This window comes from Onychostoma macrolepis, chromosome 15 (assembly GCF_012432095.1).
Source record: "Onychostoma macrolepis isolate SWU-2019 chromosome 15, ASM1243209v1, whole genome shotgun sequence".
NCBI lineage: Eukaryota > Metazoa > Chordata > Actinopteri > Cypriniformes > Cyprinidae > Onychostoma > Onychostoma macrolepis.
The window spans coordinates 28,340,374-28,360,868 of NC_081169.1; the positions used below are offsets into that span (position 1 = coordinate 28,340,374).

General features: G+C 37.4%; 1 protein-coding gene and 1 long non-coding RNA gene across 5 annotated transcripts; both read left to right on the forward strand.

Annotated features, from left to right (window-relative positions):
• Window positions 1-6,488: 6,488 nt before the first annotated feature.
• Window positions 6,489-12,215, forward strand: LOC131520284 (gastrula zinc finger protein XlCGF52.1-like). 4 transcript variants are annotated; one of them, XM_058744380.1, is made up of 4 exons: window positions 6,489-6,581; window positions 6,929-7,046; window positions 10,673-10,922; window positions 11,014-12,215. In XM_058744380.1, the coding sequence occupies exons 3-4, from the start codon at window positions 10,838-10,840 to the stop codon at window positions 12,117-12,119; spliced, it is 1,191 nt and encodes a 396-aa protein (XP_058600363.1). In that variant the 5' UTR covers window positions 6,489-6,581; window positions 6,929-7,046; window positions 10,673-10,837; the 3' UTR covers window positions 12,120-12,215. The 4 variants fall into 4 exon arrangements, with proteins under 4 accessions (XP_058600363.1, XP_058600364.1, XP_058600366.1 ...); XM_058744381.1 differs by having other exon boundaries at window positions 6,929-6,986; XM_058744383.1 differs by lacking the exon at window positions 6,929-7,046 and having other exon boundaries at window positions 6,500-6,576.
• A 1,138-nt stretch (window positions 12,216-13,353) lies between these two features.
• On the forward strand, window positions 13,354-20,377 carry LOC131520299 (uncharacterized). Its single transcript, XR_009266030.1, has 3 exons — window positions 13,354-13,614; window positions 13,713-13,840; window positions 19,835-20,377. It is a non-coding gene; the product is annotated as an uncharacterized LOC131520299 (long non-coding RNA).
• Window positions 20,378-20,495: the final 118 nt, after the last annotated feature.

Sequence of the window (20,495 nt, forward strand, 5' to 3'; positions counted from 1 at the left end):
GCAGTGGAAGTGATTGCATATTACAATTAGACATACGGTGCAAAATGTTAATGTAAACATTGATAATGTAGACAACAGTCAGCAGTGCAAATGAGCATAATCCAATTTAGGTATGGTAGTGCAAGATACAAAAGTAAACAGTTGTTACTGTAATAAAAATTTACATTCAGTAGTGCAAATAAGGCCGATGTGAGGTAGGAGAGAAGAGTTAATAATATATGAGGAAGTGGATCAACGGGGGTTAGAGTTCAGTAAAGAGACAGCTCTGGGGAAGAAACTGTTCTTTAGTCTGCTGGTCCTGGTCCGGAGGCACCTGAAACGCCTGCCGGAGGGCAGGAGAGAAAACAGTCTGTGGGCTGGGTGAGAGGAGTCCTTAAGGATGCTGCGAGCTCGATGCAGACAGCGTTTCCTCTGGATGTGTTCGATGGCAGGTAGTGGAGTCCCTGTGATGCGCTGGGCAGTTTTCACCACCGCTGCAGTGCCTTGCGCTCCGCAACAGAGCAGCTCCCATACCATACTGTGACACAGTTGGTCAGGATGCTTTCTATTGCGCAGCGATAGAAGTTCACCAGTATAGCAGAGGAGAGCTGATTCTTCCTCAGTGTCCTCAGAAAGAAGAGGCTCTGGTGAGCCTTCTTGACCAGGCTGGAGGTGTTGGTTTTCCACAACATGTCCGCCGAGATGTGGATCCCCAGGAACTTGAAACTGGAGACACGCCCACAGCCATTCCATTGATGTGGATGGTGTCGTGTGTGCCTCTTGACTCCTTCCTGAAGTCCACGATGAGCTCCTTCGTTTTGGTGGTGTTGAGGAGCAGGTTATTTTCAGTGCACCATGTGGCCAGGTGCTGGATCTCCTCCCTATAGGCAGTCTCATCGTTGTTACTGATGAGGCCAATCACCGTGGTGTCGTCTGCAAACTTGACGATGGAATTAGATCCATACACAGGCTTGCAGTCGGAGGTGAAGAGGGAGTAGAGAAACGGGCTTAGCACACAGCCCTGTGGTACACCAGTGTTAAGTGTGATGGATGTGGAGCAGGTGAATCCTGATCGAACATTCTGGGGTCTGTTGGTCAGGAAGTCCAAAATCCAGTTACACATTGAGGTATTGATGCCCAGGTCTCCAAGTTTGGCTATTAACTTGGTTGGGATGACAGTGTTGAATGCTGAGCTGAAGTCAACAAACAGCATACGTGCATAAGTGTTCTTATTGTCCAGGTGAGTGAGCACAGAGTGCAGTGCCATGGAAACTGCATCCTCTGTGCTCCTATTGCTACGGTAGGCAAACTGGTGTGAGTCCAATGTGGATGGTAGAGAGTCTTTTAGGTGTTCCAGGACCAGCCACTCAAAGCACTTCATGACGATGGGTGTGAGTGCTACAGGGCGGTAGTCATTGGGGCACCTCGGACTAGAGTGTTTTGGCACTGGCACAATGGAAGTGCATTTAAAGCATGTTGGTACAGCTGCTTGGGCAAGAGACAGATTGAAAGTGTCTGTAAAAACCCCAGCGAGCTGCTCCGCACATGCCCTAAAAACACGACCAGGGATGTTGTCTGGTCCAGCAGCTTATTTCCGGCTCAGTTCCTTGCAGACATCTGTGGAGGAGAGTATGATTGGTGGGTGGTCAGCTGAGGGATTGAGCTTGGTGGCAGTTTCTCTGTTGTCTCTTTCAAAGCGAGCATAAAAGTAATTTAGCTCGTTCAGGAAGTTGACATCAGTGGCTGCGGGGGTGGAGTGGGTGGGTTACAGGGTTACATATGGGGTACAGGTCAGGCATGTTGGCTGGCCAATCAAGCAATATCAGTAATATCATGGTCAGCAAACCACTTGGAAGTGGTTTTGGCACTGTGGACAGGTGCTAAAGTCCTGCTGGAAAAGGAAATCAGCATCTCCATAAAGCTTGTCAGCAGATGGAAGCATAAAGTGCTGCAAAATCTCCTGGTAGATGGCTGCATTGACTTTGGACTTGATAAAACACAATGGACCAACACCAGCAGACGTCACGGCACCCAAAATCAACACTGACTTCAGAAACTTCACACTGGACTTCAAGCAGCTTGGATTCTGTGCCTCACCAGTCTTCCTCCAGACTCCAGACCTTGATTTCCAAATGAAATGCAAAATGTACTTTTATCTGTAAAGTGGACTTTAGGACCACTGAGTGACTTTCATGAGATGTAAGCTGTTTCATGTATGTTTGCGTGAGTGAAGTTTGATTTAAGCCCTATATGGCGCCTCATAGAAGAGAGTAGTATGAACGACGAGAGCTGAATATTTTAACCAACTTTAACCAAATAAAAGTTAAAAGTGACACAATGCTATCTTTCCTAAATGAAGGGCAGTTGTGGAATATTTTCACTGGATGTTGTATATTTTCAGTCTGTATATCAGAGATGTTCACTGTTAAAGAGTTTGCATGTCTTGATTTATTATTAGAGTGAAATATTTTGGCAGCGAGTTTTTCAGAGTGTGAGAATTTCTGTGTGATAAAGAAGGTGCCACGCTACAAGAGAAGAACAAACTCCAGGTGCAGCAGCTGAAATCTGTCTGACTGTTAAAGATGGAGTTTATTAAAGAGGAGATTGAAGACATGAGTGATCCAGAACCATCCAGAATAAAACAAGAAGATACTGAGGAACAAACAGGTTGGTGTCCATTCTTGATTCTTCATCTCTGACTGTTGAGAAACAAAAAAGTTTCAGTTCACCAGATTTGGTGACTGTGAAATAATGAACAATATATGGATGGTGATGATACAGAATTGTGCACAAATGATCAAAATTTTTTAATTTTGTTTGCAATTCAGAGATCTGATACTTGAAACTCACATATGACTGACACTGTTGTTTTGTGCCGTTAAATCAGAGTTGAATCTTTATTTCAGGCTGGATGGAAGTGAACCAGACATGACATGAACTGAATGAAGCAGAGGAGGAACATCAAAGCTTTAAAAAACAAAGAAGAATGGCAGCGGTTATTTGCACAAATGGCATAGCGATAGATGCTATTTACACTAAGTGCAAATTAGGGGTTGAACGACTTCTGATTTTTTAAAGTCGACTTTTATGTGAAGAAAGTCGATTCGAAGTCGACTAGTCGCTGATGACGTCATTAATGAACAAATAAGTCTGGAGCTGTGACAAACACCTTGTGCACAGCTATGGCATATGACACAGTGCCGCCCACATGGCTACTGCTCCTATAACAGTTCATTTTTATCAGTTCTTTTGTCTTTATATTCGTTATATTTCTCACAGATTTCTGCTCGTTCTAAATCACATACAGATAAAGTTGCACAGTAAAGATTACATTCATATGAATGCATTAGTGAGAGCGATTGCGTGTGTGAATTAATTCTACCTGGCAGCTACTCTCTACTAGTAATGAAGCTGTGGGATTTAGTTAATAAGAAATACATGCTTGAACGTTTCAGTTTCTAAGCTATTTTATTGATAAATTGCAGAACAGTGTTGACAATACATTTCCGCGCTGAACGATTTTGTGCGCGCGCGATCTGCGCGTGATGTACGCGCTACTGTCTGAAGCCTATGTGTGCGCGTTACAGAGCAGCAGCGCATTATATTAGAATGGCGATTAACTGACCTGTACTATAAGCTGTTTAAAATGTGCATTCTCCCGTTAAATTTCGAGCATCCAGTAATATAATCACACATGTCTTGTGGAGCGCTTTCAGAGTATGCATTTAATTGTCATTTTAACTGTTTGGAAACGGAGCTTAAATGTGGAAGTCCTTCAGAGATTTCTTATATTGTTGCGCCCTCTATAGGACCAGCGACTAGTCGACGTCAAGCTTAAAGCGTCATGGCAGAGCATTAAAGTCGACTAGTCGATTAGTTAGTTGGTGCAACCCCTAGTGCAAATAGCAATGGATTCTATTCTTAGTAAGTGAAAATAGCAGTATTTTCTTTGCAATAATATTAGTTTGATGCTATACTACTTAGTGCAAGTGGCAGATATTTGCACCTAAGTACTGCAACATTATAAAACAGTATTCAGTAATGTATTGAGTGTAATTTATCTTTCTTATAAAAATTATTAAATGGCTGCCTCCTTGGGAGGCAGAGGGCTCCCCCTCTCGACACTGTTACACTGGGCCTGAATCAGAGCAACCATGAGTTAAATACTAGTAGCAGCTGCTAGTTTGACTAGAATGTAAAAGTCACATGTATCAGTCTATTCATTAAAAAAAAACATTTGTATGTTCATTTCATTGTATTTAAACTAAACTGAGCTAGACAATGACATCTCTGAATTCAATAATGAAATGCCTTTAACTGAAAATTGAAAATTGAGTGTTTAATCTTATCATTATACATTACTGACACTCTATCCTCCGATTTGATACTGTTAAGTGCTTTGACACAATCTGTATTGTAAAAGCGCTATATAAATAAAGGTGACTTGACTTGACTTGTTCAGACCTATTATATTTTTATATATAACATGAATAATCATGTATTAGGCTGAAATGAGGTTTATCATTTTATAGAACTATAGAAGAGTTTTTATGGTCTTGTACAGGATGTTACCATAGGCACTGGTGTTTCAAAACTATGTTAATACTTCCATTTTATAATATCTGAATTGTTCATAAACAATTTCACAATTTCTAAAAGAATTTAAGGAGAAGGCCTATTGTTGCTAATACACCCCCTATTCAGTCTGTACATATTGTACATTTAACAGATTCCTGTCATCTATGTTAGATTTTTAATTAGGTATTAATTGAATGATATAACCTGACTGTGCCCCGTTTAATTTTGATAAAACCCTGGGTTACATAGAAATGAGCAACCATCCTTTAAAGCTGTTTTTTAAAGTGTAACCATCAAAATTCTCCATATTTGTAACAAATGCACATCATGAAGTGAGAGATCACCTGTGTTGTGAATGTGGGAAGGGCTTTATTAGAGTAAACAAGTGTTCATATTGAGTTTTGCTGTGTCTTGAAACATGAATGCTGTAACAGTCTGGTCAAGTAGGCAGACAAGAGGGTTCAGGCAAGCAGGGGAGTAATTTATTCACAAATCAAAAAGATCATGCTTCAGGGTTAAGAGTAACTAAAACAGAGGAAGCAGTGTAAAGCGTCCTATCTGGGCACTCGTTCCTTCCTTGGCGGGCAAACGGCGGGCAAACGGCAGGCCGGCAGATCCGAGGCAAGAGGTAGACAGCAACCAGAGAATAGCTTGCTATCTTGAGATTAGCTGATGAGTGAGTAAGTGGAGTGTGCTTAAATGTGGTGTCTGTAAGTGGGTGCAGGTGCGGGTGATCAGTAATCAGGAGAGAGGGAGTGTGTGTAGGAGGCTGGTTCCGCTGGTGACTGTGTGACAAATGCACCTGAGCGAGTTCATACTGGACAGAAACCTGTACTCAGTGCACATTAAACTCTAGCGATTCTTCTGAAAACGCATAAATAGCATAATGTTGTCACAACGAGTAAATTCTATCCATTCATCCAGTTAATTTGATAGTTTTTCAGGTAGCATTTCAGCATTTCAGGCAGCATTTTTGTGTACAATTATATTTTGCAAAACAACAAAGAGAAACAAAACAGTGTAACCGACAATTAGTGAACAATAGTCTGACAGAAACAGAGCTGTAACGTTTAACTGAGCTGCCGAAAAGCCAATAGTTCCCTGTTTTCACCTCATTCATTATGATGATGTCTGAGATCTTCTGTAAAATGGCACATTAACACATTTCATTGTGTGTCAACAGACTGAGACAAACTATAGGATCTTCACTTAATGTCATAATAATCACCTATTGACGTGTGCTTTTGTGGTGGTTGAGGAGATTCCCAAAGATCCCCCGCATGTAAAGTGCTTTGAGTACCCAGAAAAGCGCTATATAAATGTAACGAATTATTAATATTATTAATACACAAAGAAACGTGCAGCAACAGCCTAATAAAAGGACACCTTCTGATTTACTGTATAATGTCTTCAATCTCATTTTGTTAAAAAAAATCGTAAGGAAATCGAATCGTGAAATAAATCTTGTGAATCGAATCGTGAGTTGAGTGAATCGTTACATCCCTACTATTTAGTCACTTTAATCTTACATTTTTGTGTCTGTGTGTGTGTGTGTTCTTTAATTCAATGCCCGGTCAATATGTTTCTTACCTTTTTTGTTAGGCTACATAAAACATTTTTCAAATATATTATATGAATTTCTCTGCAACATAAACATTGATGCAAATAAAAATTTTCATTTCACTGACATCTCTGTTTATATATGATTTTTTTCTGATGTTTTGTATTATAAGCAGGATATGATCATGCATTCAGCAACAGGCTGGAAGCGGTTCTTACCACAAGAATTTGATCAGGACACTGTGGGTTAAATAGGAATTACTCAGGACACATCTGACCTAATGTGAGAGATATGTTTGTGTGTATTACCAGCATTTTCCATTAGGTGGCAGGAACACACTAAAGAGTTTGCCATAAAAACCCAAAGGAACAAATGGAGCATGCGCTGAAGAGAGTAATGTGAAAGTGCTGCAGAATATTTTTACCGAGTTTAAGCTAAAAGTGACGCTGTTATCGGCTGTAAGGTCAGTTGTGGTATATTTTCAGTCTGCTTGTAAGAGATGTTCACTGTTTACAGAGTTTGCATGTTTTTATCTATTATTAATTAAGTTAGAGTGTAATGTGTTGGAAGAGAGTTTTTCAAATTCTGAGTGAGTCTGAGCACTTCTGTGAGATGAGTTAGATTTCATGGCTCCAAGTTTTTATAATAGTGTGTCTTTTCTAATGCACCTATTTATTTTACGTATGCCTAAATTATATTATTCGTACTTTAACATGCTACAGAACTGAATAGATTCATTAATTTTGATCAGCCTTTATTCCGTCTGTTTATCTTGTGTATATCTGATCTTTCCATTTTTTCCTCCGCTAGTATCACAGTTCACACCTGCAGCAAAGCACCTTCTACAACAATTCACCAATAAATACTGGTGAATATCCACATCATCCTGCAAGAGAAGAACAAACTCAACAAAGCCATGTGTGACAAAGTTAGGACAGTTAGGAATTCATACTGTTAATTTTATTAATTTTCATTTATTTTACAGTGTAATTATTTTACAATATATGGTTATTACTGTCGTTGTTGTTGTTATTATTATATTCCAATTTGTTTGGCTTCCTAAAACACCAGTGTGAATGTAATTTAGACTATATAGACAATATATCACAAATAAAAAGAGGGTTCAGTCCCCTTTAAAGTTCAGGTACAAGTCAATTCACTGACTTTTTTTCTGACTTAAGTTTTCTCAGTTAAGGGTTGCAGCAGCTCTTAATTTTGAACTCTTAAAGTGCATTAGATAGAATAATTTAACTTTAAAATGTAATTTTTTCCCCAATTCTTCATTTGTCTTTTTTTTTTTTTTTGTATCGCAATAAATATCGTATGGACTTTATATCACGACATCAGCATTATCAGCATATCGTGAGATTTTGATGTTGTTACATCCCTGAAACATACCCATGTTGTTATGATCAGATGCTTTTTATAAAAAATAAAAATTCTCCATTTTTGTTGTTTATTTTGTTACCGAGAGGAAATATTTACATATTCATTTAAACATTGCTTTCATTTCCGCGGGGGCTTAAAAAGTCTTAAATTTAGTTGTATCAAATTTAAGGCCTTAAAAAGTCTTAAATTGTACAAGAAAGTCTTAATTATGATTTCAAGAGGTCTTAAGTTGGGGGAAAGACCAGGGGCCGGTTGCATAAAAGGTTAAGACTAGTCTTAAAAGTTAGTCATCTAATTTTTTTATTTGAGACTGGCCATAATAGTTTAAATTGAGTTACATTAAATTGTAGATTAGTCTAAGTTAAATGCAAAAATAAGACCAATTACCCCTTTGCTAACTGCTAGTTTTTCAAACTTGTTCATAAGACACAGTCTTAACATAGAGACTAAGTTTATGCAACTGGCCCCTGAATTGCGATTATGGCTGAATGAGACGATTAAACTTCAAAAGGCTACGATTTCATGAAATAAACATGAGCGCTGCAAGTTCAAAGTCCGGTGCTGCGCTGCTTACTGCTTTTACCGGGAAAACAGTTATATTTGTGCCAAATGTGACACCTGCTCTCATACAATGAATCAGTTAACGTAGGTCATACTAGTGCGCCTACGAGTGCCTTCTTTCACTGCACGATTCTATTAAAATGCATTTAGAATGATCACATAATTTAAGATATAGGGGCAGAAAATGTATAGCCTATATTTATATCATTTCATATAGTTAATATCACATGAAGAGTGCTGTTTTTTTCTCCAAAAGGCAGCATGATTACAAATGTGATATTGATTTTATGTAACAGTTAATATTAAGAGAGTTACATTTAGACACCACATTTCCTGCTTTTGCTCTATTTCGCCAACAAAAATCATTCCAAACATAGCCACAGCACTGTTGTTGCGTCTCTGAGCAACATGCGGTGTTTCGTTCCTGAATGAATCAAAACGTTTAAATGATTCGGTTCAGTCGCAATGACTCACTTATTAACAGTGAATTGCTGCCACCTGCTGGCGGTTTTAATTTCACATTTCACATTTTTACAAATAATTTCAAACATCAGTTTTCAACGTTTTATGTTTCAAATATCAAAAAATTATTTATGCATTTGTAACTGCAGGTTAGCAATCTATGTCCCTCTGAGCTGCATTAAACAGTGTGTAAATACATCTAAATGCCACTTCATATGCATTGCAAAGATACATTTTGTTGATACTGATTTCATTTGCTTGGTAACAGCCCAAATGCAAGAATTTGACTCAAAAGATGATGCACACTTTTAGAAAAAATGGCTTAAAAGTAAAAAATACCCATAAAACTTATTGGAAAAGATTAATTTCTATCACTGCTGTGAACTGACCACACAGAATATGAAGAATATTTAAAAAAAATCAGGATTCAGCTGTCCACGGTAATCTTTAAGATACCAGCACAATAACACACTCTGCAAAATATCATCTCATTATCAATAAAATCCCAGAAAAAATCAAGATATAATTTTTTGTCAATGTCACACACCCCTAATTCATGTTATTTAATTTATATAATAATTGTATTGATAGTAATTGTTTAAATCAATATAATAATTAATTATTTTGACATCCATTTTCTTAAAAATGGTTTAAAGGCTGAAATGTAAAACTTATCATTTTATAAAAGTTTTTGTGAAAACTTTTATCTGAATTGTAAATTATGCTTTTTACAGGCATTTTACAGTTTAATATGGTACTATAGACATTGCCCTACCTCGCTCATATGGTATTCATTTTATTTGTGCAGGTCTTAAAAAAGGTCTTAAAAAGTCTTAAATTTGAGCTTAAAAATCCTGCAGAAACCCTGATCAGAGTCTGTGGCATTGGGATGTTCGCTAACAGTATACCACTGCTCACATATTTCGAACTTTGTTTTACCCCTAAATGAAAAGGAACTTCGTTTTTAGTATATCGGGGCCTTAAAATTTCCATTTCACTCACAACTCTGATTATGTTTATTTATTATATTCAGTAATAGGTTTTATTTGTAATGATCCTGTAGTTTGTCTCAGTCTGTTGACTCACAATGAAATGTGTTTAATGTGCCAATTTACAGAAGATCTCAGACATCACCATAATGAATGAGAAGAAAACAGGGAACTATTGGCTTTTTTCAGCAGCTTGTTATCCGGAGAGATTATTCAGTGTAAATTAAGTGAACACAAGTATTTGGTTTTAGAAACTCTGTTTCCAATTTGTTTAATGGTATATATATTGTGACAACAAAATAAATAGTCAAAAGCAGGATATTATCAGACATCAATTAGTTTTTGGGGTTGTGTGCGTGCGTGTGTGCATTTGTGTGCCTGTGTTTTAACAAGAATTTCCCATAGGTGGCAGGAATACACTAAAGAGTTGTCAAATTTGGCTTAAAAATCCAAAAGAACAAATTGTGCAGAAGATAGAAGTGCGGGGAAAATAGTGCTAAAAAAAAAAAAAAAAGTTGGCGCTAAAAAGGCTGTTAACCATCATAAATGAAGGGCAATTTTGGAATAGTTTCACCGAATGTCTTATATTTCAAGTCTGAATGTTTCTAGTTTACATTGTCCTGAATTATTATAAATTAGTGTAATAAGTTGGCAGAGAGTGTTTCAGACTCTGAGTGTGAGCACTTCTGTGTGATAAACATGATTTCATGACTCCGTGTTTTTATAAAGTGTTTATTTTCTAATGTAAGAGTTTGTTTAGTTTATGTACATTTACATTATTCGTGCTGTAACGTACTACAGAACTGAATATATTATTAATTTTGAATAATGTTTATATTGTGTATACAGTAGTCAAGTGGATCAAAAAAGTTCATCAAAGTTGTCATAAGAAAAGAATGCATTTTGGTTTTAGGACAACTTTGATGAAAAGTTTTGACCTCTGTTTTAGCTTGTTTCCTAGTCTAGCTTTTTAATAACCTGCCATTATGCATTATGCTTATTGTTGGCTGATGAATGGCTTGTGGGTGTTTTATATATGATACTAATGTAATGTGACCATCAAATGCTTTATATTTTGAACAGCAAACTAATATGTGTGGTTAATTTAAAGTAATCCAGTATGAATTCAGTTACTTGTATTTGATTTCTCCAGATCTGGTCCTGTGGGTCTCAGTATCAGACGATGATCACAGTTCACACCTACAGTGAAGCCCCGCCCACAACAATTCACCTATAAATACTGGAGAATATTCACATCATCCTACAAGAGAAGAACAAACTCCAGGTGCAGCAGCTGAAATCTGTCTGACTGTTAAAGATGGAGTTTATTAAAGAGGAGATTGAAGACATGAGTGATGCAGAACCATCCAGAATAAAACATGAAGATACTGAGGAACAAACAGGTTGGTGTCCATTCTTGACTCTTCATTACTGACTGCTGAGAAACATTAATGTAACAAACTTGATTTTAACCACACAATTTGTTTATTTTAGACTGGATTGAAGTAAAACAGCAAAGAGTGAAGCTGAATGAAGTTGAACAGGAACACTGTAAAATAAAAAAATCAAGAAAAACAGCCAAACAGCTGCACACCTGCTCTCAGTGTGGAAAGAGTTTCAGAAACAATGGAAACCTTAATGTGCACATGAGAGTCCACACTGGAGAGAAACCGTACACATGCCCTCAGTGTGGAAAGAGTTTTGCTGCAGCAGCAAGTCTCAGTGTTCATCTACGCATTCACGCTGGAGAAAAGCCATTTAACTGTGATCAGTGTGGTAAAAAGTTTATTTCATCATCAAGTCTAAAACAACACATGACAGTACATTCAGATGAAAAACCTCATGTGTGCTCCTTCTGTGGAAAGAGTTTTTCGCGACTGGACAATTGTAAACAGCACCAGAAAACACATCATGAAGTGAGAGATCATGTGTGTTGTGAGTGTGGGAAGAGCTTTACCAGAGCTGGCAATCTGAAACTGCACCAAAGAATTCATACTGGAGAAAAACCTTACAAGTGCTCGTATTGTGACAAGAGTTTCACTCGGTCTGGACACCTGAAAAAGCATGAGCAAGTTCATACTGGAGAGAAACCGTATCACTGTACTCAGTGTGGAAAGAGTTTTGCTGATGCATCAAGTCTCAGTTATCATCTACTCATTCACTCTGGAGAAAAGCCATTTAGCTGTGATCAATGTGATAAAAAGTTTATTTCATCATCAAATCTAAAAAGTCACCTGAGAGTTCATTCAGATGAGAAGCCTCATGTGTGTTCTTTCTGTGGAAAGAGTTTTTCATGGCTGGCCAGTTATAAAAAGCACCAGAAAACACACGATGAAGTGAGAGATCATGTGTGTTGTGAGTGTGGGAAGAGCTTTACTACAGCTGGCGATTTGAAACAGCACCAAAGAGTTCACACTGAAGAAAAACCTTACAAGTGCTCATACTGTGACAAGAGTTTCATTGTGTTTGCAAACCTGAAAAGGCATGAAGGACTTCATACTGGAGAGAAGCCGTATCACTGTACTCAGTGTGGAAAGAGTTTCACTAAGTCAAAAACTCTAGTGACTCATATTAAAAAGCATTGTTCTGTGTCAGAGTGAACAAATGTTTTCTACAGATTCAATATTTCAAGTAAATAATGTGAGATTCAGATACAGTAAATGTGCAATTAGCTCAAATAAACTAGTTTTGCTGTGAAATGCCACAATATTTGTGAGGATGTTTCTTCTGTGTTGACGGAGAACAGCAAAAGTATTTAGTCACTTTTATAACCTACACTGTACCTACACTGTTACAGACCTACACTGTTAGACATTACAAAGGGTTTTTACAGTTGATTTACAGTTTTAATTGATTTACAATAGCAAACTGTACTGTTTTACAGTAAATTACTGTAAAAATAATAAAATTCATCAGTATACTACTGTAATTCATTAATTTTAATATAGACTTCATTAGATTTTATCATTTTTATATATAGTTCATTTTATTTTTACTCTACCTAGGTACTACTGGCATTCAATGAAAACAGACACAATAATTAATCTTTGTTTGTGTTCTACTGAAGAAGCAAAGTCACCTACATCTTGGATGCCCTGGGGGTAAGCAGATAAACATCAAATTTTCATTTTTGGGTGAACTATCCCTTTAAACTGGTGTGCAAAAATTGGACAAAAACACACAGACAAACGTACATATATTTTTACCTTGCTTGCTGGTCTTATTCTCTCGTAAGGTGCATCGACAGAAGAGTGTAAGAGTGGAGCTCTTCCAGGGCAAAACCCGCTGCGCTGCCCCGCTGCTTCCGTGTCTTCCTCGCACGCGAGTGGTGCGGCGCGACTTGAAAAGACAATATAGAACCCATTATATATACCATCTACAGTGGATGCGGACAGTAAAGTGCCATACAGATGTACTCCAAGCGCTCACGCTGTTTCTGACATGAAGGACAAACGGATTTTCCAATCATTACAAGCGATGTAACACATCCAGTGTAGTCAGTCCCAAGCTGTTGCTGCGTTATAGAAATGGTGTAGGGCAAATCATGTCAATCCAAATGTAAGAAAGGAGGAAAATAAAACAACCTCAATAGAATGGCGCCAAAGAGGCCGTTACAGCAAATACAGTAGTATACAACAATTTCAAAAAATACAGCAAGTCTCTGTATGTGGGGTCTGACGTCACAGAAAATTCCCATGATGCTAAGGGTATTGCAGTTATTTACTGTAAAGGGAATTTGCAGTATTATACTGGGTGATAGACAGTAAATAACTGTAGAAATTACAGAAATGTCTAACAGTGTAGCATTATATATACATAAAAAAATAAATGTTTGTTTTATTTAAGTTTACCCATGTTTGCCCAATAGACAGAGGGAGTGATGATCCATAAGCTACACAGTGAGATGACAAGACTGGTCAAGAGATACTTGGGCTACATTGTTCCAGCTAGATTAATTGTGCATATTCCAAACAGTGAAGTATCATACCGACATGAACACCAGCTGGCAACTGAGGATCTCTTAATTGGGGCTGAGGCCAGAGCATTCCTTGAACATGAAGAACTCTCCTCCATGTTAATGACCAAAATATATTAGTAAGTTATAACTTAAGTAATAATGATACCTGCATGCTTCATTTGTCTTTCTTCATAATCCTTGTTAATATGTGATTATGTCATAATTGTGCTCTTAGGACAGTGAGAGCTTTCTATGTGGAAGTCATTGGGAAGATGATGAAGGTCTTTCCCTTAGACTCACAACTGCTCTGTGACCTGAAGGTGTTGGATCCAGCCTCTCGCCTGGACATCTCTCCTGAAACAGGTTGACCTTGTTTGTGATTTACCTACCTATCAAATAATCTTATTATTGTAAGAATACCAGCTCTGTAAATTTAAGTATGAAGTACGTAACCGAACTGATAATGTGTTGGAAATCTGTTCATACCACGCACACAGTAACAAGGCTAGGTTGCATGTTTCCACAACTGAGGCTTGATCCAGATAAACTGAGAGAGGAGTTCACAGACTACCAGGTCACAGACAGCAAGGAGTTAACACAGGAAGAGAGAGTGGACAGATTCTGGGGCCTTGTAGGGAAAAGTGAGACTGAGACCAGGTTTAGTCAGCTGGCTAGTCCGATGAAGGCACTGCTTTGCGTTCCTCATAGCAATGCCTCCTCAGAAAGAATCTTCAGCATAGTCAGAAAGATTGTAACCGAAAATCGAATGAGCATAAATAATAGCACACTTTGCGCTCTCTTGTGCTGCAAAATCAACTAAACCCTGCATACAAGTACACTCCCCCCAGGGGGTTACTTCGAGCAGCAAAGTCTGCTACTTACAGTTATAATTCTGGATATAAGAAACACTTTCAATGTTAAATACATGAAATTTGTTGTTACGTGTTCCACAGAGCTACATCGCATGCACCACAGTGTTTCCTTTTATGCAATTAAAATTTGTTATAATAAAAATAAATAAACATGAACAGTCTCCCAGATTTTGGTATCCCAATGTTGACAGGTATGCTAAAGTGTAACCATCAAAATTCTCCATATTTTTAACAACAAATGCACATCATGAAGTGAGAGATCACATGTGTTGTGAATGTGGGAAGGGCTTTACTGAAGTAAACCAACTGAAACAGCATAAAACAACTAATACTGGAGAAAGACTTTAGTGCTCATATTGAGTTTTGCTGTGTCTTGAAACCTGAATGCACCTGAGCGAGTTCATACTGGACAGAAACCTGTACTCAGTGCACATTAAACTCTAGCGATTCTTATGAAAACGCATAAATAGCATAACGTTGTCACAAAGAGCAAATTCTATCCATTCATCCAGTTAATTTGATAGTTTTTCAGGTAGCATTTCAGCATTTCAGGCAGCATTTTTGCGTACAATTAAATTTTGCAAAACAACAAAGAGAAACAAAACAGTGTAACCGACAATTAGTGAACAATAGTCTGACAGAAACAGAGCCATAACGTTTAATTGAGCTGCTGAAAAGCCAATAGTTCCCTGTTTACACCTCATTCATTATAATGATGTCTGAGATCTTCTGTAAATTGATACATTAAAAATGAAACTCTTTCCACACTGAGTACAGTGATACGGCTTCTCTCCAGTATGAACTCGCTCATGTGCTTTCATGTGTGCAGACTGAGTGAAACTCTTGTTACAATATGAGCACTTGTAAGGTTTTTCTCCAGTGTGAATCCTTTGGTGCTGTTTTAGTCGACTAGCTGCAGTAAAGCTCTTCTCACACTCAAAGCACATGAGATCTCTCACTTCATTATGTGCAGTTTACAGTGAGCCAGCCTTGAAAAACTCTTTCCTCAGAAAAAACACACATGAGGCTTCTCATCTGAATGAACTCTTTAGTTTTGATAATGAAGTAAAATCTTTACCACACTGATCAATTAAATGGCTTTTCTCCAGAGTGAATGTGCAGATGATAACTGAGACTTGACTTCAACTCTTTCTACACTGAGGGCATGTGTATATGGTTTCGCTCCAGTGTGGATTCTCATCTGCTTCTTAAGGTTTCGTTTGTGTGTGAAACTTTTTCCACACTTAGTGCATGTGAGAAGCTCTTTGGGGTTTTTTTTTCATAAAGTGTTGATTTCACGTTTCTCCTCCACTTCATTCACCTTAAGTCTTTACTGTTTTACTTCCATCCAGTCTGAAATAAATAATTTTAAAATTAGAATAAAATCGGTTAAAGTGAGTCTGATTTAATTGCAGAAATCAAAAGAGGTAATGTATTTATCTGTATCAGTCATCATATCTGATATGCCAAAGGTTTGTTCTGTGATTCCTTAATACAATGAAATATGGATGTTGTTATGATCATTTAGATGCACTTTCATTATCATTTATTGCTCATTATTTCACAGCCAACAAAACTTTTAACTGAAAATGTAATGTTTCTTAGCAGTCAATAATGAAGAATCATGAACGGACACCAAATTATTTGTTCCTCAGTATCTTCATGTTTTATTCTGGATGGTTCTGTATCACTCGTGTCATCAATCTCCTCTTTAAAAAACTCAATATTCACCATATATGGCACAAATTTCAGCTGCTGCACCTGGAGTTTGTCTCTTGTAGGATGATGCAAATAGTCCCAACTAGCTGAAAAGTCTGTAGGGGGGGGGGTTGTCCAACGGTGAAGTGCCCTTGCGGTCTGGGATTTCTGCCGTGGGTAGGGGTGTTCAATATGACGATTTTTGATCGTGGACTATAAATGTCTCCACGATCTACTTTTTTGAAGAAATATCGTAGTATCATACATACATTCACATCAGTGTTAACTCAGCGGTAGAGTTACTCTCATGGGACACTGCACTTATTCGCAGTCACAAAAGTACATTATCTGCATCTGCATCAAAGACTTACTGGTTTTATGAGCAAATACACCCAAAGCGCGTGCTCTAAAAAGCCCGTCAAACAGTGCCTGATGTTTTGTGCTAATACTGTCAAAACACACAATGTTATGTATAGACTCAGTTGGTTATGTCTAAAATGAAAGTAAACAGCTGAGAGAAACGGATGCATGCCTGTATATTAGATGCGTGCAGGTATTAAAGGGACAGTACTAAACATGCTGCCGACTGTAATTAAAGGATTAGTTCACCCTAAAATTGTAATTCTGTTGTTATTTACTCACTCATATGTTGTCCCAAACCTGTATTAATTTCTTTCTTGTGCTGAACGCAAAAGAAGATATTTTCAAGAATGTGGCTAACCAAACAGTTGCTGGTCCACATTGACTTTAACAGTAGGAAAAAAATACTATGGAAGTCACTGCAGACCAGCAACTGTTTGGTTTTCCACCTTCTTCAAAATAGCATTTATTTTCATCAGAAGAAACTCATTCCGGTTTAAAACAACTTTTGAGTGAGTAAATGAAGGTATAAAAATAAACACTAGCCTATTTTAATTTTGGGGTGAATTATTCCTTTAATGTTAATAAAACACCAAACACAAAGACAAAAAAAAAATCACTCACTACTCTTGACTGAAAAACTTTAATACAGTTGCTTTAATAGGAATCAATCTATATAATGTTTTATTTTTAGATTTGTTCATTCAATTTCTTGAATACTCCTGCTAAATACACCTAAAGCCTACCTGAAAATAAAACACTGTTTATTTTATTTGTATATTATGTGTATTTGTAATGTGTATCTTTGCTCTCACTTTTTAATAACAAAGATAAAATAATGACAACGATTTTTATCTTCACCCACTTTGGCCTAAATATCCGCCATACTTTTTTAAATATTTTGTTACCTTGAAAGGCTTTGTCTTTATAGTAGGGAAATTAATTTGGCTGTACTGCTCAAACAACTTGCAAAATAGAAAATCCAACATGACAAAGAATTGTGATAATATTGTGAATTGTGATATTTCTAAAAAAAAAACACCCCTAGCCGAGGGGGACCAAACCCATACCCCCCCCCCCCATTTTGCCCCTGCCCCTCCGGATGTCTGTGCATGCCACTGTCTGAGATCTTCTGTCAATTGGCACATTAAACATTTCATTGTGTGTCAACAGACTGAGACAAACTACAGGATCAACACAAATAAAATATATTAACTAAATACTATAATGGACTAACACATCGATAAAAGTCACACATAATCAGATGTCAGTGAAATGGAAATTTTATTTGTATCATTGTACAAAGCCTATGCAGCTTTTATAATGCATATATAATGATAAAAGTTATAAAAAAAAAAGAAAAAAAAGAAATGTCTTATGTAATAGAAAAAGGCCAGAAACTCATTGAGGGAATTGCTTCATATACTGACAAAATGACTGGTTGTTGGGTTTTGTTGCATATTTTTCATTTTAATTTGGGCGTTTCTTTGTCCATGTCTTAAAGTAAGTTGTAAGATTAAAGTGACTAAATACTTTTGCCGTTCTCCAACAAAACATTTCCAGAAACCTTGTGACATTTCACAGCAATACAAATCGCTAATCTCATATTTACTTTATTTGAATCTCACAATATTTATTTTAAATATTAAATCTGTAGAACACATTTGCTCACTCTGACACAGAACAAGGCTTTTTAATATGTGTCACTAGAGATCTTGACCAAGTGAAACTCTCTCCACACTGAGTACAGTGATACGGCTTCTCTCCAGTATGAACTCGCTCATGCGTTTTCAGGTTTCCAGACTCAGTGAAACTCTTGTCACAATATGAGCACTTGTAAGGTTTTTCTCCAGTATGAATCCTTTGGTGAACTTTCAGATCGCCAGCTGCAGTAAAGCTCTTCCCACACTCAAAGCACATGTAATCTCTCACTTCATTGTGTGTTTTGTTGTGCTGTTTCAAAGTGTGCATTGGCAGAGGGAGTCAATGGGGCTGTAGTCATTTGGAGATAAGGCTGGGTAAATCTGGGTATCATCAGCATAGCTGTGATAGGCAATTTGGTTCTTTCTCATTATTTGACTTAGTGGGAGCATAAACAGGCAAAACAAAAGTGGTGCAAGAATTGAGCCTTGTGGGACTCACGGACGTCCACTTAGACTTATGCTCTCCTATACTCACATAATAACCTCTCCATTCTAAGTATGACCTGAACCTACCTTTTCAATAATCTTACCTATGAAAGGAAGATTTGATATTGGTCTATAGTTGCTCAATATGGTGTTATCAAGATTGCACTATTTCAGAACGGGCTTAACAACTGCAGTTTTCAGAGAGTTTGGAAATGTCCCAGTAAGAAGTGAGGCGTTCACCACTTCTAAGAGATCTGCTTCTAAACAGTTAAGCATACTTTTGAAAAAAGATGTGGGAAGTGTGTCAAGATAGCAGGTTGGCGATTTAAGGTGATGTATTTCTTACAAAATGTTGCTATCAGTTGCTTCAAAAACAGACATAGTCACTTCTTTTTGAAACTGCGGTCGAATCTGTGTGACCTCTGCATAACTAGAAGATGTGCCAATCTCCTTTCTGATATTATTGATCTTCTCAGAAAAGAAGGAAGCAAACTCATTGTATTTGCTGTCGGAGAGCATTTCACTGGGAATCTGACTTGGAGGGTTTGTCAGTCTCTCAACAGTAGCAAAAAGAGTGCGAGTGTTGTTTAAGTTACTGTTTATAAGGTTTGAGAAGAAGGTCTGTCTAGCTGTGGCTAGTTCCACATTGAAAGCATGAAGGCTGTCTTTATAGATGCTGTAGTGAATTTCAAGTTTTGTCTTCCTTTTCTGCATTGTCTTTTCATACTCTGCACTGCTGTTGATTTTCTCCAAGATGATTTTTGTCTGCCTTTCTTCTTAATGACTTTTTCAGGAGCAATATCATCAATAACATTCTCAACTTTTTAGTTAAATGAATCCAGGAGAAGATCAACAGAGTCTGCAGAAATGCTTGGTGTTAAAGATATAGCCTTCATAAATAGCGCACTAGTGTTCTCGTTAATGCATCTCTTTCTGACAGAGACAGATCTAGATTCAGTGGTAACAGAGATCAATATATCAAAGAAAATACAGAAGTGATCAGATAGTGCTACATCCTTAATAACAATGGATGAAATGTTTAGACCTCTACTGATGAGTAAATCTAGAGTGTGTCCACGATTGTGTGTGGGTCCATGCACATGCTCGGTCAGATCAAAAGTGTTTAAAACAGTTATAATTTCTTTTGCAGTTTTGATTTCTGCATTATCTATGTGAATACTAAAATCCCTGCAATGGTAGATTAGCTAAAGTAGATAAAGTAGATTAGCTCTGTTACGTGCCGCGTGCGTTTTTTTTTTTTCTTTTCCCTTTCTTATTTCTATCAATCTGTTTTCTAGTCTGTCATCATTGCTCTTGGGTCTCTGCTGGATGGAGGAGACGGCTGTCAATCATCATTAAGGGCGTCGTCTCTGCAGCCAATCCGATGTCATCCTGCTGTTTAAAGATCTCCCGGCTTGTCACGCTGAGAAGCTCAGTGTGTGTGTTCAGGTGTTCTGAGTTAAATTACTGTAAAATAATTACTGTTTTCTCTTTGATTGGGGAAATGAGGAACAGGTTAGGGTATTGCGCGCCCTAGGATACATTCCGCCCGCAGTTAACAAATGTTAGACACACTAGGAAAGAGGTGAGCGTCTCTTTTGTATTTTTGTTTGTAGTTAGTATAGTTTAGTTGTGGCGTCGTATACGCCGAAGATGTCGAGTTTGTTTTCTACATTTTTCTTTGGTTAGTTAGGTTAAAAGGTTTTTTGGGAATTCAGTTTAGAATATTTGTTTTATTTTTGTTGATTTGGCGCCACCTTCGTTCCTCAGTTTTTCCTAATTTAATGTATTCTTATTATTCTTGCTTTCTAAATTATGCATTGTATATAGCTCACACATTGTCTAATGGCGTTGGCTTCAAGAAATTAAAACATTTAACTGAATTAAGCGTTCTTCCTGCCTGGTTCTTTCTATAGTCTCTATTTTCCCAGCAATATTGAATAATAATGTTGCGTTCCA

What these genes read in the sequence shown, in the direction of transcription:
- LOC131520284 (XM_058744380.1), top strand. Translation starts at nt 10,838, where the DNA reads ATGGAGTTTATTAAAGAGGAGATTGAAGACATGAGTGATGCAGAACCA. An exon ending in AGATACTGAGGAACAAACAG is followed by an intron (nt 10,923 to 11,013) that starts GTTGGTGTCCAT and finishes TGTTTATTTTAG; the next exon opens with ACTGGATTGAAGTAAAACAG.